This window comes from Callorhinchus milii, unplaced genomic scaffold (genome assembly GCF_018977255.1).
Source record: "Callorhinchus milii isolate IMCB2004 unplaced genomic scaffold, IMCB_Cmil_1.0 Scaffold16, whole genome shotgun sequence".
Lineage (NCBI taxonomy): Eukaryota > Metazoa > Chordata > Chondrichthyes > Chimaeriformes > Callorhinchidae > Callorhinchus > Callorhinchus milii.
In genome coordinates, this window is record NW_024704757.1 from 4,237,039 (window position 1) to 4,255,728 (window position 18,690).

An 18,690-nucleotide genomic window follows, 5' to 3' on the forward strand; every position below is an offset into this window, starting at 1 on the left:
ATTTCAGCTTGGCTCATATATAATTTGGAATTTAATGTTTTAGGAGTTGCAGTTGGAAGTTTAAGTTTAGGGGCTATTGATAGCACAATGCTGCCCCACTATATCCCACTTCACAATAGCAGGAATTTGCTTGCACTGTGGACCTTGTTCATTGTCTATGCACGCAGACAGCTTGCTTGTATCCCATGTGCTGAAATGGCCAACTTCCAGTTTAGGTTGCAGCCAACATCACCTCCCACTTTACTGTGCTGCCTAAAGTAGGAATGGTCATGGCGATCTAATGATAATAAACCTACATTTGGTATGGCATCTTTCACATCAGGAGGATATCTCCAAGCAATATACAGGATATACTGTAAAATGTAGTAACTGTATGTTTTGTGGGTATAACTAGTTACCACGAGGTTAGCCACTTAGCTTATAGGAAGTGATGTTGTGGTGATCCACCTGAAAGTTGGCAATTTTTTATTTTAGCACGGTAACTAAAACCAGTAGAGATACCCGTCGGCCACTTGCATGCTGCGCAGTGTTAGGATATAGGGATTCCCCTATAATCATTTAGAATCGAACAAGATTTTTATATCCATTCTTTTAAGATATGTTTAATTAATTGTATTAACAGGTCAAAATGGCCACCAAATTAGCTTTCTTACTAACGGAATGTGGCACAGGCTGGAACCGCGGTACCCGTTATCTTTCCTCTCTCCAGATGCAGAGTCCTAAGTGTTATTGTAACCTTGGGTACCAGCTAGAAATAGAGAGAAAAAGGTCTGCAAAACATCATGTGGCAAGCCTAGGAAGATAAGGAGTAGACTTCCCAATAGGCCAGTCCCGAATAACATCATTATAGACAAGACAATGGAGACTCACCTTATCAACACTGGTCAGGCTGGCGCCAGGCCAATGATTGATTAGGATGAGTACGTGCAGGACAAGTTGTGAGAGGGAAGAAGGTATCTGGCAAGAGTCCAGAGAAGAGTATAATTAGTGAAGAGAGAGAGAGCAAAGTCAGTTAGGCCTGGCTGGCAGGAGGGGAGCGAGGGAATTACACCAGCAAAACCAGGGCAAGCGCGTGATGACAGCCAAGAAATTTTTCTTCCACTTTTGTTCTACGCAGATTAATCAGATAAAATAATTATTGCACCATCTTGGATTGTTGGGTCATATTTCGAACTCTAGCGATCGGAAATCCCATCAGCAGTAAAACCCACTGTTGCGCCAAGCTTTAACATGATTTGAGATTTTATGAATCTTTAATTTCTAACCTATTTATAATGAGCCTGTCCTGTATAATACATACAATAATATAGTATGTGCTGCCCAACGACATCAATGTCTCACTAAATACATATGATTTTTCTACTGAACAAATTAACCCTTTTTCTTCTCCTGCCTGCAGGTTTCTGCTCTGTCTTTTAATGGAAACACAACATTGTTGGCATCGGCGCAAACTGGAAATCTGAGTGTGGTCCGAGTTTGGAACTATTTTAAAGGGAGCTGCCTAGCCATGTTTAGAACCCACGTGCATTCAGTATCGTGTCTCAGGTAAACGGCAATATTTATAATGTGTATCTAATGTACTTATGACTGTATTTTATAGGCGAACACAACTGTCCCATAAACAGCCATGAAGTAAATGACCATTTTAAGCTGGTGATTATTGGCCAGGACACTTCTCTTTTGAATAGTACTATGGGATCTTTAATGCTCACCTGATCAAGCAGACAGGATTTAATGTCTGATCCAAAGGATAGCACCTCTGACAATACAGCCCACCTCCAGCACCTGACATGGGTCTTGAACCCACAACCTTCTGACTCAGTGGCAAGAGTGCTACTAACTTCGCCAGACTAACACCTAAAATACCGTCGAGAAATTGGTTTGTTCTGGTGCTTTGCCGTTAGGCAGGAAGTAAAATGTTTCCTTTCTATTTCTTCAGTTTTTCATTCAGTGGGGCAGTGCTCTGTGGTGTTGGGAAGGATGGACATGGAAAAACTGTAAGTACTATCAATAGTTATATTACTCTAATTATATGTGTAGAGAATCTCTTGTCACACCCATTATTGAATATGGAAATGATTAACGGGCAAATAAAATATCGGATAGAACCATTACCATTCATTATAATAATATCAGTATATTAGACCCTCACATCTGATCTCTTGGTGCTTTTCTTCACACCGAGACTCTTTTATTTACTCATATTTTTGGGGGGTCAACCGGGTGTCTTGACATATGCAGAAACCATCAACATGCTTAACAGTACCCAAACCAAACTGAGAATTCCATGCTTCCCACCTACACGTGAAAATTCCAGAGATAGATTGTTGGAATGGAATGCGCGCTCTCTCCCTGGAGGGATGCATCTTGCCTACCTAATTCCGGAAAGTATTAGTCACAGGTTGGTAAGAGCCAAGGCTTGGGCACCCCCGAGTGTGCGTGGGGGTAACTGTAGAGTCTGACCAGCTAAAACCGCATAGCTTGCCATTGATATCACTATCTGATAAGCTTTCCCGCTGCTTGTCCAGCTAGGACCACCCTACTCGTTTGGGCTTTGGCTTTCAGAGTTAACAGGAGCTGAGAGGAATGATTCCATGTTCCCAGTGACTAGTCTGCCCTTCCAGGTCCTGTCAATGAGCCAGGCTGGGCTGTGCTGTCATCAGCAGTGCCCTGGAGTACTGGGGACCCGGCTGGCTTAGGAACTGGACTATCAAGACCTCCGTGGATGGCTGGCTCGATTCCGACATTCCGTTGCCAAACATGTCAGCTTGGAGCCAGTTCAGCTCCAGGGAGACCCGACTAATTCCACCCCCCCACCAGAGGATAATTGTCCATTAAAAAAAATTATATTTGGTTACTCAATCCACGACTCTTTGTGGGACGTTGCTGAGCAGAATTGGCTGCCATATTTCGTCCACAAAACGTACAGTCAGTTTTACAGTATATTCTGTGGAGTGGAGTACTTTGAGACATCTTGAAGACGTGATCAAGCACTATATCAGATGCTTATTATTTTGCCCCATTCTGGTGTTAGCCCCCTCCACTTCTAAATTCTACTTGTTTAGATGGTGGTGGTTTGGAACACAGCAAAGGTCAATCCAGATGGTGAAGTTGTGGTGATGGCGAAGGCTCATACTGAGGTGGATATTCAGATGATGAAAATAGCATCTTTTGATGATACCAGGTAAAGCAGTTTATGCCTTAATATCGCCCTCTTCCCGTTGTTTTGCAGTGCGTGATCTTTCCTCCATCCCATCCTATAAAATAGTTCTACATTCACTACTCCCTTCCTCAACTCCAATAAGTGTTAGGTTAAATTATATTTGCCTGCTTTTAGAGAATAACATGAAAGCTAGTGCAGGTGAATTGTTAAGTACAAACCCTGATAGTTACTCCAGCCTCTCTTTTATGTGACTGTATATCTGTGAATGCTTTGTTTTTTATCTAACAGGATGGTGTCCTGCGGAAGAGACAACATCCGTTTGTGGAGGATCAGAAGTGGGGCCCTACGGTCTTGTCCAGTAAATCTGAGTGAATATCACAGTTTAGAATTCACGGATGCATCATTTGAGGAGGGAAACTTAGCTGACAAAGATCCTGAGGATAGGACACTGTAAGAAAACAAAGAAACTTTAAAATAAATGAAGGGAATTAGATATCTCGGGTAATTTGCAGGGCTATGGGGAAAAGGCAGATAAATAATAATAATAATCCTTGCATTTGATGTAGAGCCTTATCACGTCTTAGAGGCGTCTCAAAGCACTTCACAGAATATACTGTAAAGTGAATTGACTGCATATTTTGTGGGTGAAACATGTTAAATGGACTGAATGGATTGTTCTTTTAAAGAGCCAAACCTGATGACTTTCTTCTGTGTAAATTTCTTTGATTCGATTTCTCAAAAAAACACAAATGTTAATGAATGGGACAAGTTTATAATGTACCAAATCCAAATTTTAAACACACGTTCGCTTTTTCCCACCGTCAGTATCATTAATTCCAGCAAGATATTTCTTCATTGTTGTCGGGACGTATTTTAGCAAAATGCAAGGAAAATTAGGATATTATATATAACTGGTCAGTCATGATGTGATTATCTTATACATTTGCAGCTTTGCATGCAGTAAGAGTGGGCACATCCTCGAGATTGACTACAAAAATGTTGTGATTAAGAATGCTCGTCGGTTATTCACTTCACAAACAAAGCATTCACATCGAAGGGAAAAGTCAACGTTCAACTCTGGTGAGGGATTACATTTCTGTGCTGGTCGAAGAATTATCTTATGATTATAGCAGCATGAAGTACTGACTCTGTTAAATGTGATATTTAAAATCATGGGGCAATCAGTATGGGAAGGGAATGTGTAAGGGAATCAGTAAGGGAATGTGTTCCCTTAGTATTGCTATTTTGACAATACTACATTCCAACAACATGTTTTGCATGTTATTTTTCTTGTGCATTGATGATGGGGTGCAGGTGATGAGAGGTGACTTTTCCTTGTGTGCATAATATACTGTATATCTATGAGGGTGCTGCGAAATGTTCATAATATACCTTTCCTAATCACTCCCCCCATACTCCTGTTGTGTCAACTTGGCTCAATTGGTCGCACTCTCGCCTCTGAGTCAGAAAGTTATGGGGTGAAGCCCCATTTCATGACTTGGAACTTGTATAGTGTAAACAAGCGGCGGTCAACCTTTATGATCAACCAACAAACTATATTTTCCTTGATTGAATGTTTCTTGATTTAAGCTATAAATCAACAAATATTTAATTGAGNAAAAAATAGAAACACTAATTATCGAACATGGAGTTACCTAGATTCATGCGAATGTGGTACCCAGTGTGCTACATCAGGCTGTCTAGAAAAACGCTTTGGTTGAGTTTCCTTTAGAAAGTGGGCCTTCCTACAGAGAACCCACCAGAAATAGTCATATTGCTGCTCCCATTCAGATTTAGCATACATGTTTGCCATACAAATGAGCTCGGAATGACAATGCAGAAGCTTTCATGTGTAGGGATTTACCATTGGTTTTCTCATGCCTAATGTGCAACATAGTGTCCAGACGTATTGGTATAACCATTTTTTAATCAACCAAGATTAGTATAGTATTATTCTTTTCTTACAGGTCCTGCTATTGCGATCAACAGTATCAGTGTTTCTGCTGCCTTCTGTGCCACAGGGTCTGATGATGGTTACTTGCGTCTCTGGCCCCTAGATTTCTCTACTGTTTTTCTTGAAGCCGGTAATTAATTTGGGGGGCTGGGGGCAAGGGTGGGCATTAGTCAGCTGGGTGTCTGCCACGTGTAGAAACCCATTTACTGTGTTTAAGATTATTCAAAGCAAACTGATAGTTCCATGCATGCCACACCTACATGTGGAAATTTCTAATTCTGGAATGAAATAGAGAGGGTTGTATGGAGTACCCTGCTTACCTAATTCCGAAGAGTATTAGGCGCATGCTGGCAAAGGCCTGGGGACCCCAGATTGTGGTTTGGGGTACTGCTGGAGTCTAACAGATCAAAACTGCAGCTGGGATATTAACAGCATGGCTACTTAAGTTGCAGTGACAATTTAAGCCAGGGTATTGTTATCAGGAGCTCACTGATATTTCTTCTGAACGAACATTCACTTTACTGAAAGCTAAAATTCCTTAAATAATTAAGGAATTATTTATTCCTTGAAATATATTTTAGAAATATAATCTCTTCTGTTGCAATTGGTTCAGTTGGTAGGACTGAAGATTGTGGATTCAAGCCCTACATCGGGACTTTGAACTCAAAGTCTAAGCAGACACTCTAATGTAGTGCTGGAGGTGAGATCTTTGGTTGAGACGTCAGCCAAGGTACTGTCTGCCTGTTCAGGTATGCAGTAAAGATTCCTGGCGAAAGAGAAGGAAGTTTTTCCCAGTATCCTGGCCAAAAATTCCCTAAGACTCTGAGCCAGAGTCACTCAAGGCATAGGTATTTCCCACCACCTATATGATCAGCTGTCTCACTCCACAAATTCCCACATTCTGCAGCCTCGACACATTATCCACTCTTTATTTAATGTTTTTTTCTTTAGAGGACTTATTTATTTACCTAATTATTTTTTATTGATTGATTTTTATTTACTCAATGCTAATGGTTAGGTTTTATTACTTGACTTTTATTTATTCATTTTTTAAAAAGTTTAGTAGCCCCTTAATCTATTTCGCTGTCACCCAGAGGAATTTTGCTGTTGGTTTAGGGGGGGGATTTTGAAAATGGCGCCTCCGTCCTAGCCCAAGGGTGAAGTGCAAAGTTTTAGTGTGACACCTCGCCAACTCAGGAGGAGCATCAGATAAGAGGCAGGTGGCCACCTCCCCTACTAACCAAATACTGACAGCGCTAGTGGGAGAGCGTCACTGCAAGAAATCAGGTCTCACCACAGCGCAGCGCAGACCGGAAGAGCACGAAACTAGATGTAACAAAACGGGGATCGAGAAAGTGACCTTTACTGAATTCCTAATTGCTTCAACCGTCCACAGAACACGAGAGTCCTGTCAGTGTGGTAAACATTGATCCTAATGGACTAAAGGTCCTCGCTGCAACATGTACAGGTAACCTGGGATACCTGGATATATCAAGCAGAGGCTACACTACTCTTATGAGGTCACACACGGACAGAATCCTGGCTTCCTCCATGGATGGAATAAGGAGACATCTTGTTACGGTGTCTGAAGATGGCACCATCCGTGTGTGGGAACTGGATTCCATGCAGCAAGTAAGTGCGTGAAAGCTTCATTTGCAAAAGAGTAGTGGGATTTGGAAAGATTGTTGAAAGCACGAGTTCCTTTCTAAGATTAGGGAGGAAGGTTACTTTAGCTGTGGTAGTGGAGCATGTTTCTGTGTGTCGTTCTGGCTCATTTTGTAGCACTCTCGCCTCTGAGTCAGAAGATCGTGGGTTCAAGCCTCACGTTGCAACCTTGATCTCAATTTTCTGGGACTGGGGAGAAAAGAGAATGGAGTTTCTACCTGTGTCCTGGTCGATAATCCGGTAAATAAAACTGGGTACTTACGTTATGTATTTGGACCGAATAGATTTACGCTTGCAACCAAAGGATCCTATATGGAATGTAGATTTCAGTATTATTATACTTTGTATTATATTTTATACAATTATTATACTTTATATCATATTATTAAACTTTATGATACTTTATATTATATTATTAGACTTTATATTATTATTAGACTTTATATTATTATTAGACTTTATATTACATTATTAGACTTTATATAACGATAGGAGACTCCCCCATGCAAGATCGTTCTGATGAGGCATAAATCAATCGATTATTACGTTATTGGTGGACAGACACAGAGACATTTTGTCTTTATTGGTACAGATATAAATGCAATCTTGTTGTTGTTGTAGATGTATCTCTAGAAGGGTGTGTAAATTTTCTTTGTTGCTACTTTGTTAGAGAATATATTAGTACAGATGTATCTCTAGAAAGGTGTGTGATTTCCTCTGCCACTACTTTGTTGTGTAATAGTACCTCATATTTTGGGGCTGATTAAAGCATTTTTTATAGCTCATCAACAATTGCAGGACCTTTCTGATGAGGTATAACTCATGTCTCTAAGTCGATTGGTTATTGCATTCTTGGTGGACAGATAGACAGACATTTCGTCGTGGAGTCCTGTAGCTCAGTGGTTAGAGCACTCGCTTTGCAAGACAGAGACCTGAGTTCAATTCCAGGCAGAGGGCGAAACCTTGGGCAAGTTTCCTTACTCCACACAGAGCCTAATAATAATCCCTCCAAAAACAAAAATAATAATAAAAATTGGTCATTTTCAATCTATGACTGTTTGTGGGACATTGCTGTGCGCAATTGGCTGCTGCGTTCGCCCACAAATATACAGTCAATTCACTTTACAGTGTGTTCTGTGAAGCGCTTTGGGACGTCCTCCCGACGTGAAAAGCGCTATATCAAATGCAAGGATTATTATTAGTAGTAGTATAGATGGGTGGGATACATTCAAAGGGAAGTGGTAATATTGTTGTCATGTAATGGAGATGTTCAGTGTCTCTATAACTGAAGCTACGTATCTATTGCTAACAGTTCTATGACTTTGTGAGTCCCGGAGAGATCCCATGTGCTGTGAACTATCACCCCATACAGCAGATTTTTGCCTGTGGATTCAACAGTGGAGTGGTGCGAATCTTTAACGTTGAGAATTCCAGTCTCCTGTCTGAACAGCGGTGAGTACTCAACTGTCTCATGTCATGTTTAATTTATAATGAAATTATTTCTCGGAGGGACTACACTTTAGCATGACCTCGGTGATCCAGGTTTCAGTTCCAGGTTGGATATCAATGAAAACTGAACAGATTACTTGAACTTCACTTCAGCATCTCAGTAGGCTAGCCACAGTGTAAGATTGATAGTCTCTGAATATGTCTGTATATACTGAACTTTGAGTTTAGGGTCCAGACATTGGAGACTATGGAAGGAACAGAAATTATATAATTGACTTTAATATAGTGCCTTTCACAATGGGAGAATGTCCCAAAGAGCTGGGGGTGAGAGCTGAATGGGGTAGGGAGGGGCAACATTACGAAAGGGCAGTCAAACAGGTATGTCTTATCTCCCTAACTACTTAACTCCCTGGCTAGTCTCCCATCTCCAACTTGCCTTTCCTCTCTGTAAGGTACTGGAATTGAATCGTTGCTTCCCTCTATCCTTTCCTTGCACTGCCTGAGGCATGAGAAGTTGGGTGAAGGAGGTGGTTTGTGGTGCAGAATAATAAATTATATTTGGAAAAGGACCTTTTGGTAGAAGTATTGTCATATGCCTGAATAGCCAAGGTGATATTTTTGGAAATCTTACCTTTTTTTTACTGTGTGTCTGTAGACAGCACAGAGGGCAGGTGATTGGACTGCTGTTCTCTCCTAATGGAGAATATCTGTATAGCGCTGGTTCTTTGGGTTCTCTGGCTCTATACAATGCCACAGAGGAGGATCACCATGTCATTAGGCTTCTAGGTAAGTAGTACTATTAGTGTCGCAGAGAATATTTCTCCCAGTGTCGGGTCAACGATCCCCAAATAAATTGGTGATTAATTAGGTGCTGGTGAGAAAACCAAGGTGAGATGTGGCATCTGACTTGAACCGTGAGAACATCAAGGTCCTCCCATCACTCTGAAGGCAGATGTCCCTCAGATAGCTGATGAGGAAATTCTGAGTAAGACAGCTGTTGGAAGGCATTACCTCGTGAGCATGCGTCTGCACATCAAGCGTTTGGAATCCAGCTTGACTGGTTTGCAGAGAAGTAAGCAGCTGCTGCTCAAGCTCTGCACCTCCAATGAGAAGGGATATGTGTCCGAGTTGCGAGCAGAAAGATGGTGGTATTGCTCTCACCAGAAAGCTTGCAGGGAGTTCCTGGTACCTGCCATCCACCTAGTGAGGCTCAAACTCGTGCTTTCAGATGTTAAATGACCAACTAGTGGCTATCCTCCCTGTGGGAAAGATAAGCGGGGTCTCCTTGGAGCTAAACTGGTCCAAATGTGACATGTTTGGCAATGGAATCAAGCCCCCACCCCCTCGATTTCAGTAATCCAGTTCCTGAGCTAGGAGGGTCTGCAGTATTCCAGGACACTGCTGATAGCTTAGCCAGCCTGGCTCATCGGCAGGACTTGGAAAGTCAGACTAGTCACTGGGGGGAGGGAATCCTCCCACTCAGCTCCCAGTCAACAATGTGATAAGGCTCTATATCAAATGCAAGGGTAATTATTATTATTACCCTGCAATACAAAGTGTAGGGTGGTCCTAGCTGGACAAGCAGCAGGAAAGTTTGATATTAATGGCAAGCTGTGCGGTTTTAGCTGGTTAGACTGCAGCAGTATCCCAATGCACACCCAAGCCTTGGCTCTTGCCAACCAGCGCATAATACTCTCTGGAATTGTCAAGTGTACTGAATGCCTTTGTCGGCAAAATACCAGCTAAGTTTGTGTTACTGTACATACACTTTGTATTTCCCTTCAGGCAATGTTGTAGCGAGAGGTTGTGATCGTGCCCCGGATGCACTGACAGTGAGCAGTGATGGTCGTTACTTGGCTATGGTGGGCCCAACTGAACACATTGTCACTGTGATGGATGCTTGCTCACTGGATGAGGTAACCTGCTAACCTTCATTAAAACTTTCCTTCTAAAAAAAATATCAAAAAAGATCTGGAGAAGTGAATTGGTTTGGTGAGGGTGAAACTCTTTTTCTGTATTTTATGTTTTCTTCTTTGTTAACGATCACATCTTCTGATGAGAAATGGATCAGCCTTTTTACCTGTGTGCAATCCAAGCTCATATTTTGTTGGTCATCTAAAAGTTATTTTTCAGATCAGTGCCAATTATAAAATATCTGGGTCTTGCTCCTGAGCCCTGGGGTAGTGTCTGGCTGTGACTGTCTCCCATGTAGTCTCAGAGAGACTACTTTGCAAGATTTTGTACACTTTGTACTACCAGTAAAACTATGTTTGTTTGTTTCTATCCACACACCTACCCACCTAACAATCCAGAAATTGACCATTTCTCAGCTCGGGAAGCCTGTGATGTGCATTGCCTGCAGCCACCTGATGACCCAGAAGTCGAGCATTTGTCAGTTTCACTGTAAGCAACACCTGAGACATTGAACCCCAATGACCGCATTATACTGAGCTGGTGATATGTCCTTTCTATTGTAGGTAATGCGTGTGGATGTTAGTATCCTCGACCTGGAGACCTCAACTCTTGATACTGCTCTCAAAGTCTGCTACGCACCTGCCACAATCAACCAGCTACTGGTGACAACATCTTCCAATAAGATCCTATGGCTGAACCCAAGGACTGGGAGACTGATTCGACAGGTACAGAGTACAATAATATGAACAATTGGATTTCTTAGTCAGGAACGTAGCATTTACTTGTTCTAGGACCAGTTCTTGTTCTGTCGCCTTTTTTTTAATTAAAGAAAGGGTCCAGGATGGGACACTATCGAGCCTCCAACAAAAGCCGATCTTGTATGGTCTCAGTGGCCATTATCACACTTGAGCTTAGTGGAATTTTTTTTAGTTTTTGGAAAGTTCGTAAGTTTTTTGTTGAGTTTTTAATTTTAGCTGAATTCTCCTGAAAACTTGCCCAAAATATGCCTTACTACTTCTACGTTCTAAGTTATTTGATCAAAGTCTGTGTTTCATTACTCTGGTCAACTTAATACCCAGTTATTGGTTTTGGTTAATGCCGATACTGAGTTTCAAGATCAGCAACTCTTCTCATGGATTCTTCCTGGATGAACACAAAGAGTTGCTTACATTGATTTGCTTGTATCTTATTTTCAAGATAATAAGTTCTCCACCAAGGTAAGCAGTAAGCCCTGATAGTGCCTGAATTGGCTGCTGCTTTTCGCCCACAAAATATACAGTCAATTAATTTTACCATATATTCTGTGAAGCACTTTGAGGTATCTCGAAGATGTGAGAAGGGGCTACATCAAATGCAAGGATTATTATTATCCGCAATATTTGGTACTGGAATTATTATTATATTATTATGCTGGAAGCGCTCTGGGACGCTACTCTGCGTGAGGGATGCTATATATATATAAACGTTGTGGTTGGATGTACTTAGTCTCTAGTCTTGGACGTTGTATAACAGCAAATAAGTGTTTTGCCTGTATTGTATCAAACTATTGTTTACACAGATCTGTAATGCACACAAAAAAGTCGCCTCGGCTATAGCTGTGAGTGAGGATGTTCAGTACCTGCTGACTGCTGGAGAAAAGGTCATTAAAGTCTGGGATTACCATATGAAACAGGACACTAATTTTCAGGTATGGAACTTCTGTTAAAGTGTTAAAAGACTGTAACGGGTAAACTTGAAATGTGACTTCAGCATGAACACACACATGGATACTCTAGGCCAAAGTGCAGTTTAACTATCGGAGATGCTCTGGTTTTCAAATTTTTCTTGAATTAGATATATGATCTGGATTCTGAATAATGGGCAGTTTCTCAATTTGCAGACAATACAAAAGTAGGGAGTGTAGCTAACAGTGAAGACGATTGTAAGCAACTTTAAGCCATACATTTCTATGGTTCTAAACTTTGTATAGCTTCTTTACAATATGTAAATGAACAAATAATCCTTGCCTTTAATATTGCGACTTTCATGTCAAGAGGATATTTCAAAGAGCTTCAGAGGATATACTGCAAACTGTAGTAATTGTGTATTTTGTAGGCAAATGCAGCAGTCATGTCCCATAAACAGTCATGAAATGAGTGACCAACTGTATCGGGATTATTGGCTAGGAACTTGGGAGAAAATCCTTTCTCTTTTCGAATATTGCCAAGAGATCTTTAATGTTTGCCTGAGCAGGCAGGTGATAATAATAATAATAATAATAATAATCCTTGCATTTGATATAGCAATTTTCACGTCTTCAAGACGTCTCAAAGCGCTTCACAGAATATACTGTAAAGTGAATTGACTGTATATTTGTGGGAGAAATCCGGCAGCCAATTGCGCACAACAGTGTCCCACAAACAGATTGAAGTGACCAATTTTTTTTTCCTTTTTTGAGGGATTATTATGGGTTAACTGCACTTTGTCTAAGAGTTTACTGTGTGTGTTCATGATGAGATAGCATTTCAAACTTAACTGTTATGTGGTCAAGGTGATCTCTGAAGAACTTCAGGTTATTTTCTTCCTTACTAGGTGTTTATTGGCCATTCTGAAGCAATTCAACAAGTCGCTTTCACTCCAGATCAGTTGAGTGTAATAAGTGTTGGAGATGGAATATTTATCTGGGATTTTCTTGCTGGTTTATCAGACCAGAAGGAGACTAAGTAAGTAAGTGAGGTAGTTTCTATATGATAAATTGAACTGTTTTTTATTTCATGTGTTGAGGCACTCAGACTTCTTGCCCAATTATTATTCAAATGTTGTGAATAATTAGATGTTTATTTTTAGTTTCCATGATTGGCGAATCGCTTTTCCGGGGTTAATAATCCTTTCAAAAAATAAATCAACAAAATAATAATTTGGTCACTCAATCCATCACTGTTTGTGGGATACTACTGTGCGCAATTGGCTGCCGCATTTCGCTCACAAACTATACAGTCACTACGCTTTACAGTATATCATGTGAAGCGCTTTGAGACGTCTCAAAGACGTGATGAGGCGCTATATCAAATTCAAAGATTATTATTATTTTATTAATTTCTCTTACCCAGATGACGTAAACTAGAGCTAATGGAAGTGCATTGGGGAGGCCAGGTCAGGTTGTATCAATGAGAAGGGGATTCAGACAGTTACCCAGCTACATAAATATTGGATTTAGAAAATTGTCGTGTTTGGTTTGCTGACGGGTTATTAATTTTTTCCACTCTTCTAGTGACAATTTGCCGGTGGAAACATTTGCCCCTCTTAGAGCTGGTGAGTTTTCAGCACAGACGATATTGTTTTCAATCCGATTAATGTTTGCAAATTCATGGAGCAGTTATGTAATTGGATTATTCTAAAAAATCTTAATATCTGAAGTAATCTAATGGTAAGTATTTTATTCATTCATCCCTTTAGCTTAGTGGTTAGAGCACTCGCCTCGCAAGCGAGACGGCCTGGGTTTGATTCCCGGCAGGGCAAAACATTGGGCAAGTTTCCTTACTCCACACTCCTTTGCTTAACGAGTAGTAAGTAGGAACCCGGTTGTTAGTCGATTGGCAGATCGCTTTTCCAGGGGTAATAATTCCTTCAAAAAAAATTTGATCACTCAATCCACATTTGTTTGTGGGACACTGCTGTGCGGAATTGGCTGCCCCGTTTCGCCCACAAAATATCCAGTCAGTTCACTTTACAGTATATTCTAAGAAGCGCTTTGAGATGCCTCAAAGACATGATAAGGCACTATATCAAATGCAAGGATTATTATCATTATATTTTGCTCCTTGCGTAGTGTCTTACGGTCACCTAACCCCCCCCTCCCCCCCGCCCAGCGCAGAGTCAGGCTCTGCCAGTGTTAAGCGTTCTGAGACACTACCCGGCGTGGAGAGCGCTATATAAATGCAAGTTGTTGTTATCTCTTTAAGAAAGCTCGTCATCAGTTCTACAGAAACCACTGGGTTATGTATCAGATTGCCCAAAAGTGGTGCTGTAAAATTTATTTTTCCATTTCCCTCCACCTTCCCAAAGCAAACAGCGCAATCCAAGTAACCTGCTTTGTAAGCGACTGCAAAAAATTGCAACCCTGTTTCTTTGCAATCGTGATAAAAACAAACAAACTGATTTGAGGTCTTTGTTTCAGAAGCTTCCTCAAAGGCAGATGGCAGAGAACTGCTCATGAGCAGTGGGATGCCTCGTCAGTCGGTGCCGTTTCCTAGTTCCTCCCCACCCCGGCTTGATATCAGCGGCATTGAAACTAATCACCAGGGCGGTGAGTATCTAAAGAAGTATCAGCTACATATATAGATGTATCTGTGTTTTTATAGCAGGGATTCTCAAACTTTATCACAGACATAGTTTGAGAACCTCTGGTTTATACCATATATACTTCAGTCACCTAAATATGTTAAATGACAAAAACACTTATTGCCAGCTCTCTGAGTTAACCATTTAATTTCATCAGTTTTGTGCTTATCAAAGCAAAGAGTTTAAATCATGTCTGATTTAATATAAGTTTTTTTGTGTGTCCTGCTGGTTCTTTTAAAATATTAAACGCTATTTTCATAAAAATCATTGTTCCGAGCAGCACACTGTGTGTGTGTATAAAGCTATCTGTATAATACTGTATAAATAATAACCACAATGACCTAGGGCGGGGGTGGTTACAGGGTCTCGGTGGTGCTAAACTGGCAACAGAATGTCGTAATTCAATCAACCCTCTGTAACAATCTCAACATCTGGTTTCCTGAGCCAGATAGGTCCGTAGTACTTCAACCAACTGCTGATGGCAGACTAGCCAACCTGGCTCATTGGCAGGACTTGTAGGGGCAGGTGCAAATCTACAAGTTAAAGCTCTGGGGACTGCAAGCCTTGGCTTTTGCCAACCTGTGCCTAATAGTCTCTGGTGTTCGATAACCCAGGCGGGTTCCTCTATGGAGAGAGTGCACATTCCATTCCAGGCAGGAAATTTCCATGTGTGGGAGTAGAATACATATTTGGAATTTGTGTGGTTATTATATCTGACATTGCTCTGTGTGAATATATCTGTTTCTGTCACTAATTAGGTTCTTATTGGCAATTTCTCGTCAATTGTTTTTTCCTCTTCAGAACTCTTGTCCGATTCTGAGAATAAATGTAGCCACAGCCAGCTGGGTGGCTCCCGAAGGAGAAATGAAAACTCTTTCCTCCATGTTCGTGAAGGCATATACAAGGAAAGTTTGTCGCCTTTCTTGAGGTCCAGTTGTGGTCAGGAGGAGCTGGAGCCGGATGGACCAGCAGGTAGCAGGTTTTCTTTTGTTTTCTGCATCTGATATTCTTCTCAACTATGAGATTAGCATAGGCAGCATGCAAGGAATAGTGCTGGGTGGCATGCTATCAAGTGGTTTACTCTCATTCTGAACTATTTGCTTCAACAGCACGTGTGCTGCTCAGTCCTCACATTCGCATCCCTGATGTGGAGCCCCACATCAAGAATTGGAACTTATGTTGCTAATCCAGTACAGTGCTGGGGGTATACTGCAATGTCGGAACTGCCATCCTTCGGATGAGGCAATCCCATCTGCTTGTTTAAGTGGACGTTAAAAATCCCATGACACTTCAAAAAGAGAAAGGAGTTTCTCATGGTGTCCTGGCTAACAATCCCCCTAATAAAATTGGTCACTCACTTCAAGGCTGTTTGTGAGACATTGCTGTGGGCAACTCGCTTATAATATTTGACTACAAAACACACAGTCAGAATATCCATTTTGAGACGTCTTTCTAAAGTGAAAGGCATTATATCAAATGTAAGAATTATTATTAAAAAATAATATGACCACAGTGCAATAGAAAGGTCAGTTTTTAAAAATATTATGGAATATATTTGTTAATATTGGAACTAAATGCTTTGCTATTGATACAAAATACCAGCAGCTAAATTAATAACAGTTACACACATCTCATTAAAAAAAAACTCATGAAGGAATTGTAGAAACTTTCCTGATGTACGTTTTGATTTCATATATTTTTTTCTCTCATAGCAACACAAGTTGGAGATGGAGATTATTTGCAATCTTGTGCACAGCCAGATTCATACAAACATTTCACTGCTAGATTTAAGACCTCGTTTGTGTCTCAGGTATGTTAACACTTATTAACAACAACAATAAATTGTATTCATATAGCGCCCATCATGTTGGGAGGACATCCCAAAGAGTGAATTTCATAAGTGTTGTTTTGCTACAAACAAATCCAGAACTACAATAAACATCACACAAGTTGTATCAGTTGGGACATATATTTAATACGACTTGTGAATAAATATGAGTTATGTCAAACTTGCAAATATATATGACTTATGTAAAGTTAGGTATAAGTCGGATTTCCTTGGAGCTGAGCTGGCTTTAAGGTAACATACTTGGCAATGCAATGTCATAATTGAGTCAATGTCCCTGTGGTCTTCTTGGTAGTCCAATTCCTAAGACAGGCAGATCCACAATACTCCAGGACACTGTTGATGACAGGCCATCCGGAATCAGTGGCCGGACTTGAACCAGTCATTGGGATCACAGATTCTTCCCACTAAACTCCTGTTAACCCTGTAATAAGCTCTAAGAATAGGAAACATAAGTACTCCATGGATGGGATAGAAGTTGCCAAGGGGGAAGCTGAATGAGATCTGGGGTGTTAGTTGACTTGTTGCTCACTATGTCAAAACAATGTGAGGTGGCAGCAGTAAATAAGGCAAACAGGATGCTGGGCTATGTTGCTAAATCAGTTGAGTTTAGATCCCGAGGTGTCACATTCTGGCTGTACAGTGTGCCTTGAATACTGCAGACAGCTCTGGTCACCGTGACATAAGGGGCTGTCCATAATCTAGAGGCAGTACAGAGGAGACCAAGAAAATGATCCACATTGGTAGTTTAGTTTAATCTTACCATAGTTTGCTCCAGCACAGCTATAATACTGTAATAAGTAATGTGATCAACTCGCACTCTGAACCTGCCTTATAGAATGCAGTTCCCTCTCCTGGCAAGAAGAAACTGAAATTGAAAGTGGTCAACGGATATAATGGAAATGGGAGAGGAAACATGGTCTGGAATCCTGATACAGGTAATTAATAAGAATATAATAAGAATATGGAATCAATCCAACATAAAACACTGTTTGGAATCGGAATATACTTGATCAGGAGAAAAGGAAGGTACAGTGTACAGTTGCTAATCAAGATCTTGCATTTCCAAATGGGTTATCCAGCTCTGATGGACAGAAATTATCACTGAGATCAAGTGGAGACTTTCACTACCTGGCATAAGCGCTGTTATCTATGCTGCCTTCAGAAGGGCGAATGGGGAATTTGGAGAAAGTTGTATTTTGACTTATAGTTCACAGAGAAAATGTTGAATAATGTGTGGGATAAATTGTTCTAGTAGGTTGGTAAACTGAAACTTTTGTTCTATGCAATCAGTTTGATGAAACAAAATGAAAACTAAAATTATAAACTTCACAATATTTTTTGCTGAAATATATTATATTCTTCAAACCAAGAGTCGCTAGTCTAATATTGTATCTGATTTTCTAGCTTAACTTAATGCCGTTTTATCATATGTACCAAGTCTGCTTTCGTAGCTTGCTTTTTGGATAGTGCTTCAGCTTCTTCATTGATGGTTTTTGTGTGTTTATCTCCAGCTCTGTTTGCCTACTCATGTGGGTGCTTGGTGATAATTGAAGACTTGCACTCTGGGTCTCAAAGACATTTAACTGGTCATGTTGAAGAAGTCTCCACCCTTGCATTGAGCCATGATGCACAGGTATGCCTAGTCTGGATTTTGCTGAGAATTGATCTGCTCAGAGAAAAAATTATTATTGTGTGACTCTGAACTATTGTTTTAAACAGCACACCTGTGCTCTGACCTGCTCAGCTTTCCACCACCTCCGGCACATTGCCCCCATCCACCTCCCCTGTGGCTCGCCCATGCCTTTATTACGCTTGACTATGCTAAGAGAAGATGACACAGAGGGGGCCTCATAGAGATGTACAACATTTTAAACGGGATTGAAAAGAAAACCTAGATCAATACCTTAGGCTACACCAAGACATTAGAACAAGACATGGGTTTAAAGTTGCAAAGGACAATCAGGACAGATACCACAAAGTATTTCTCTATGCAGAGGGTAATTACTGACTGAAACAAGTTACCAGGTAGGGTTGTTGAGGCCAGCTGACTCAAAAAAAAAACAATTTGGACTCACAACTTGTCTACAACCTTATCTCTTCAACTGTGCCCTTACCATCTCCTCCTTACCCTCTCACCCTCCCAGCTCAGACTCCCGTTCCGCTTTTATGAAGTGCTTTGAGACTTGCTCTTAGATGAACAACCACAATGACAACTTGGATTTATATAGCACTCTCCACGGAAGATGTAAGGTGCTATATCAGTTCAATTTAGTGTTGTAGAGGAGTTGAGATTTTATGGCAAAATATCTGTGATATACTTGTATGTATTATCAAGTCTTTGATGTGTGCAGCTCAATCATGTTTCCTTGAGTGGAG

The 18,690-nt window shown here is 40.8% G+C and overlaps 1 protein-coding gene across 5 annotated transcripts in view; it reads left to right on the forward strand.

The window, feature by feature from the left end:
• The window catches only part of wdr90 (WD repeat domain 90), a 42,582-nt gene that overhangs the window by 13,161 nt on the left and 10,731 nt on the right, over window positions 1-18,690 (forward strand). For 4 of the 5 annotated variants that reach the window (XM_007903481.2, XM_007903482.2, XM_007903484.2 and 1 more), the window contains exons 13-31: window positions 1,400-1,545; window positions 1,940-1,997; window positions 3,066-3,184; window positions 3,452-3,613; window positions 4,113-4,243; window positions 5,131-5,247; window positions 6,514-6,749; window positions 8,095-8,234; window positions 8,887-9,017; window positions 10,017-10,147; window positions 10,709-10,870; window positions 11,704-11,832; window positions 12,717-12,847; window positions 13,396-13,436; window positions 14,302-14,430; window positions 15,267-15,437; window positions 16,178-16,275; window positions 17,150-17,249; window positions 17,826-17,947. In XM_007903481.2, coding sequence (XP_007901672.2) covers window positions 1,400-1,545; window positions 1,940-1,997; window positions 3,066-3,184; window positions 3,452-3,613; window positions 4,113-4,243; window positions 5,131-5,247; window positions 6,514-6,749; window positions 8,095-8,234; window positions 8,887-9,017; window positions 10,017-10,147; window positions 10,709-10,870; window positions 11,704-11,832; window positions 12,717-12,847; window positions 13,396-13,436; window positions 14,302-14,430; window positions 15,267-15,437; window positions 16,178-16,275; window positions 17,150-17,249; window positions 17,826-17,947 — 2,454 coding nt within the window. The remainder of the gene's footprint in view (window positions 1-1,399; window positions 1,546-1,939; window positions 1,998-3,065; window positions 3,185-3,451; window positions 3,614-4,112; window positions 4,244-5,130; window positions 5,248-6,513; window positions 6,750-8,094; window positions 8,235-8,886; window positions 9,018-10,016; window positions 10,148-10,708; window positions 10,871-11,703; window positions 11,833-12,716; window positions 12,848-13,395; window positions 13,437-14,301; window positions 14,431-15,266; window positions 15,438-16,177; window positions 16,276-17,149; window positions 17,250-17,825; window positions 17,948-18,690) is intronic. The other variant, XM_042340961.1, reaches the window with a different exon arrangement.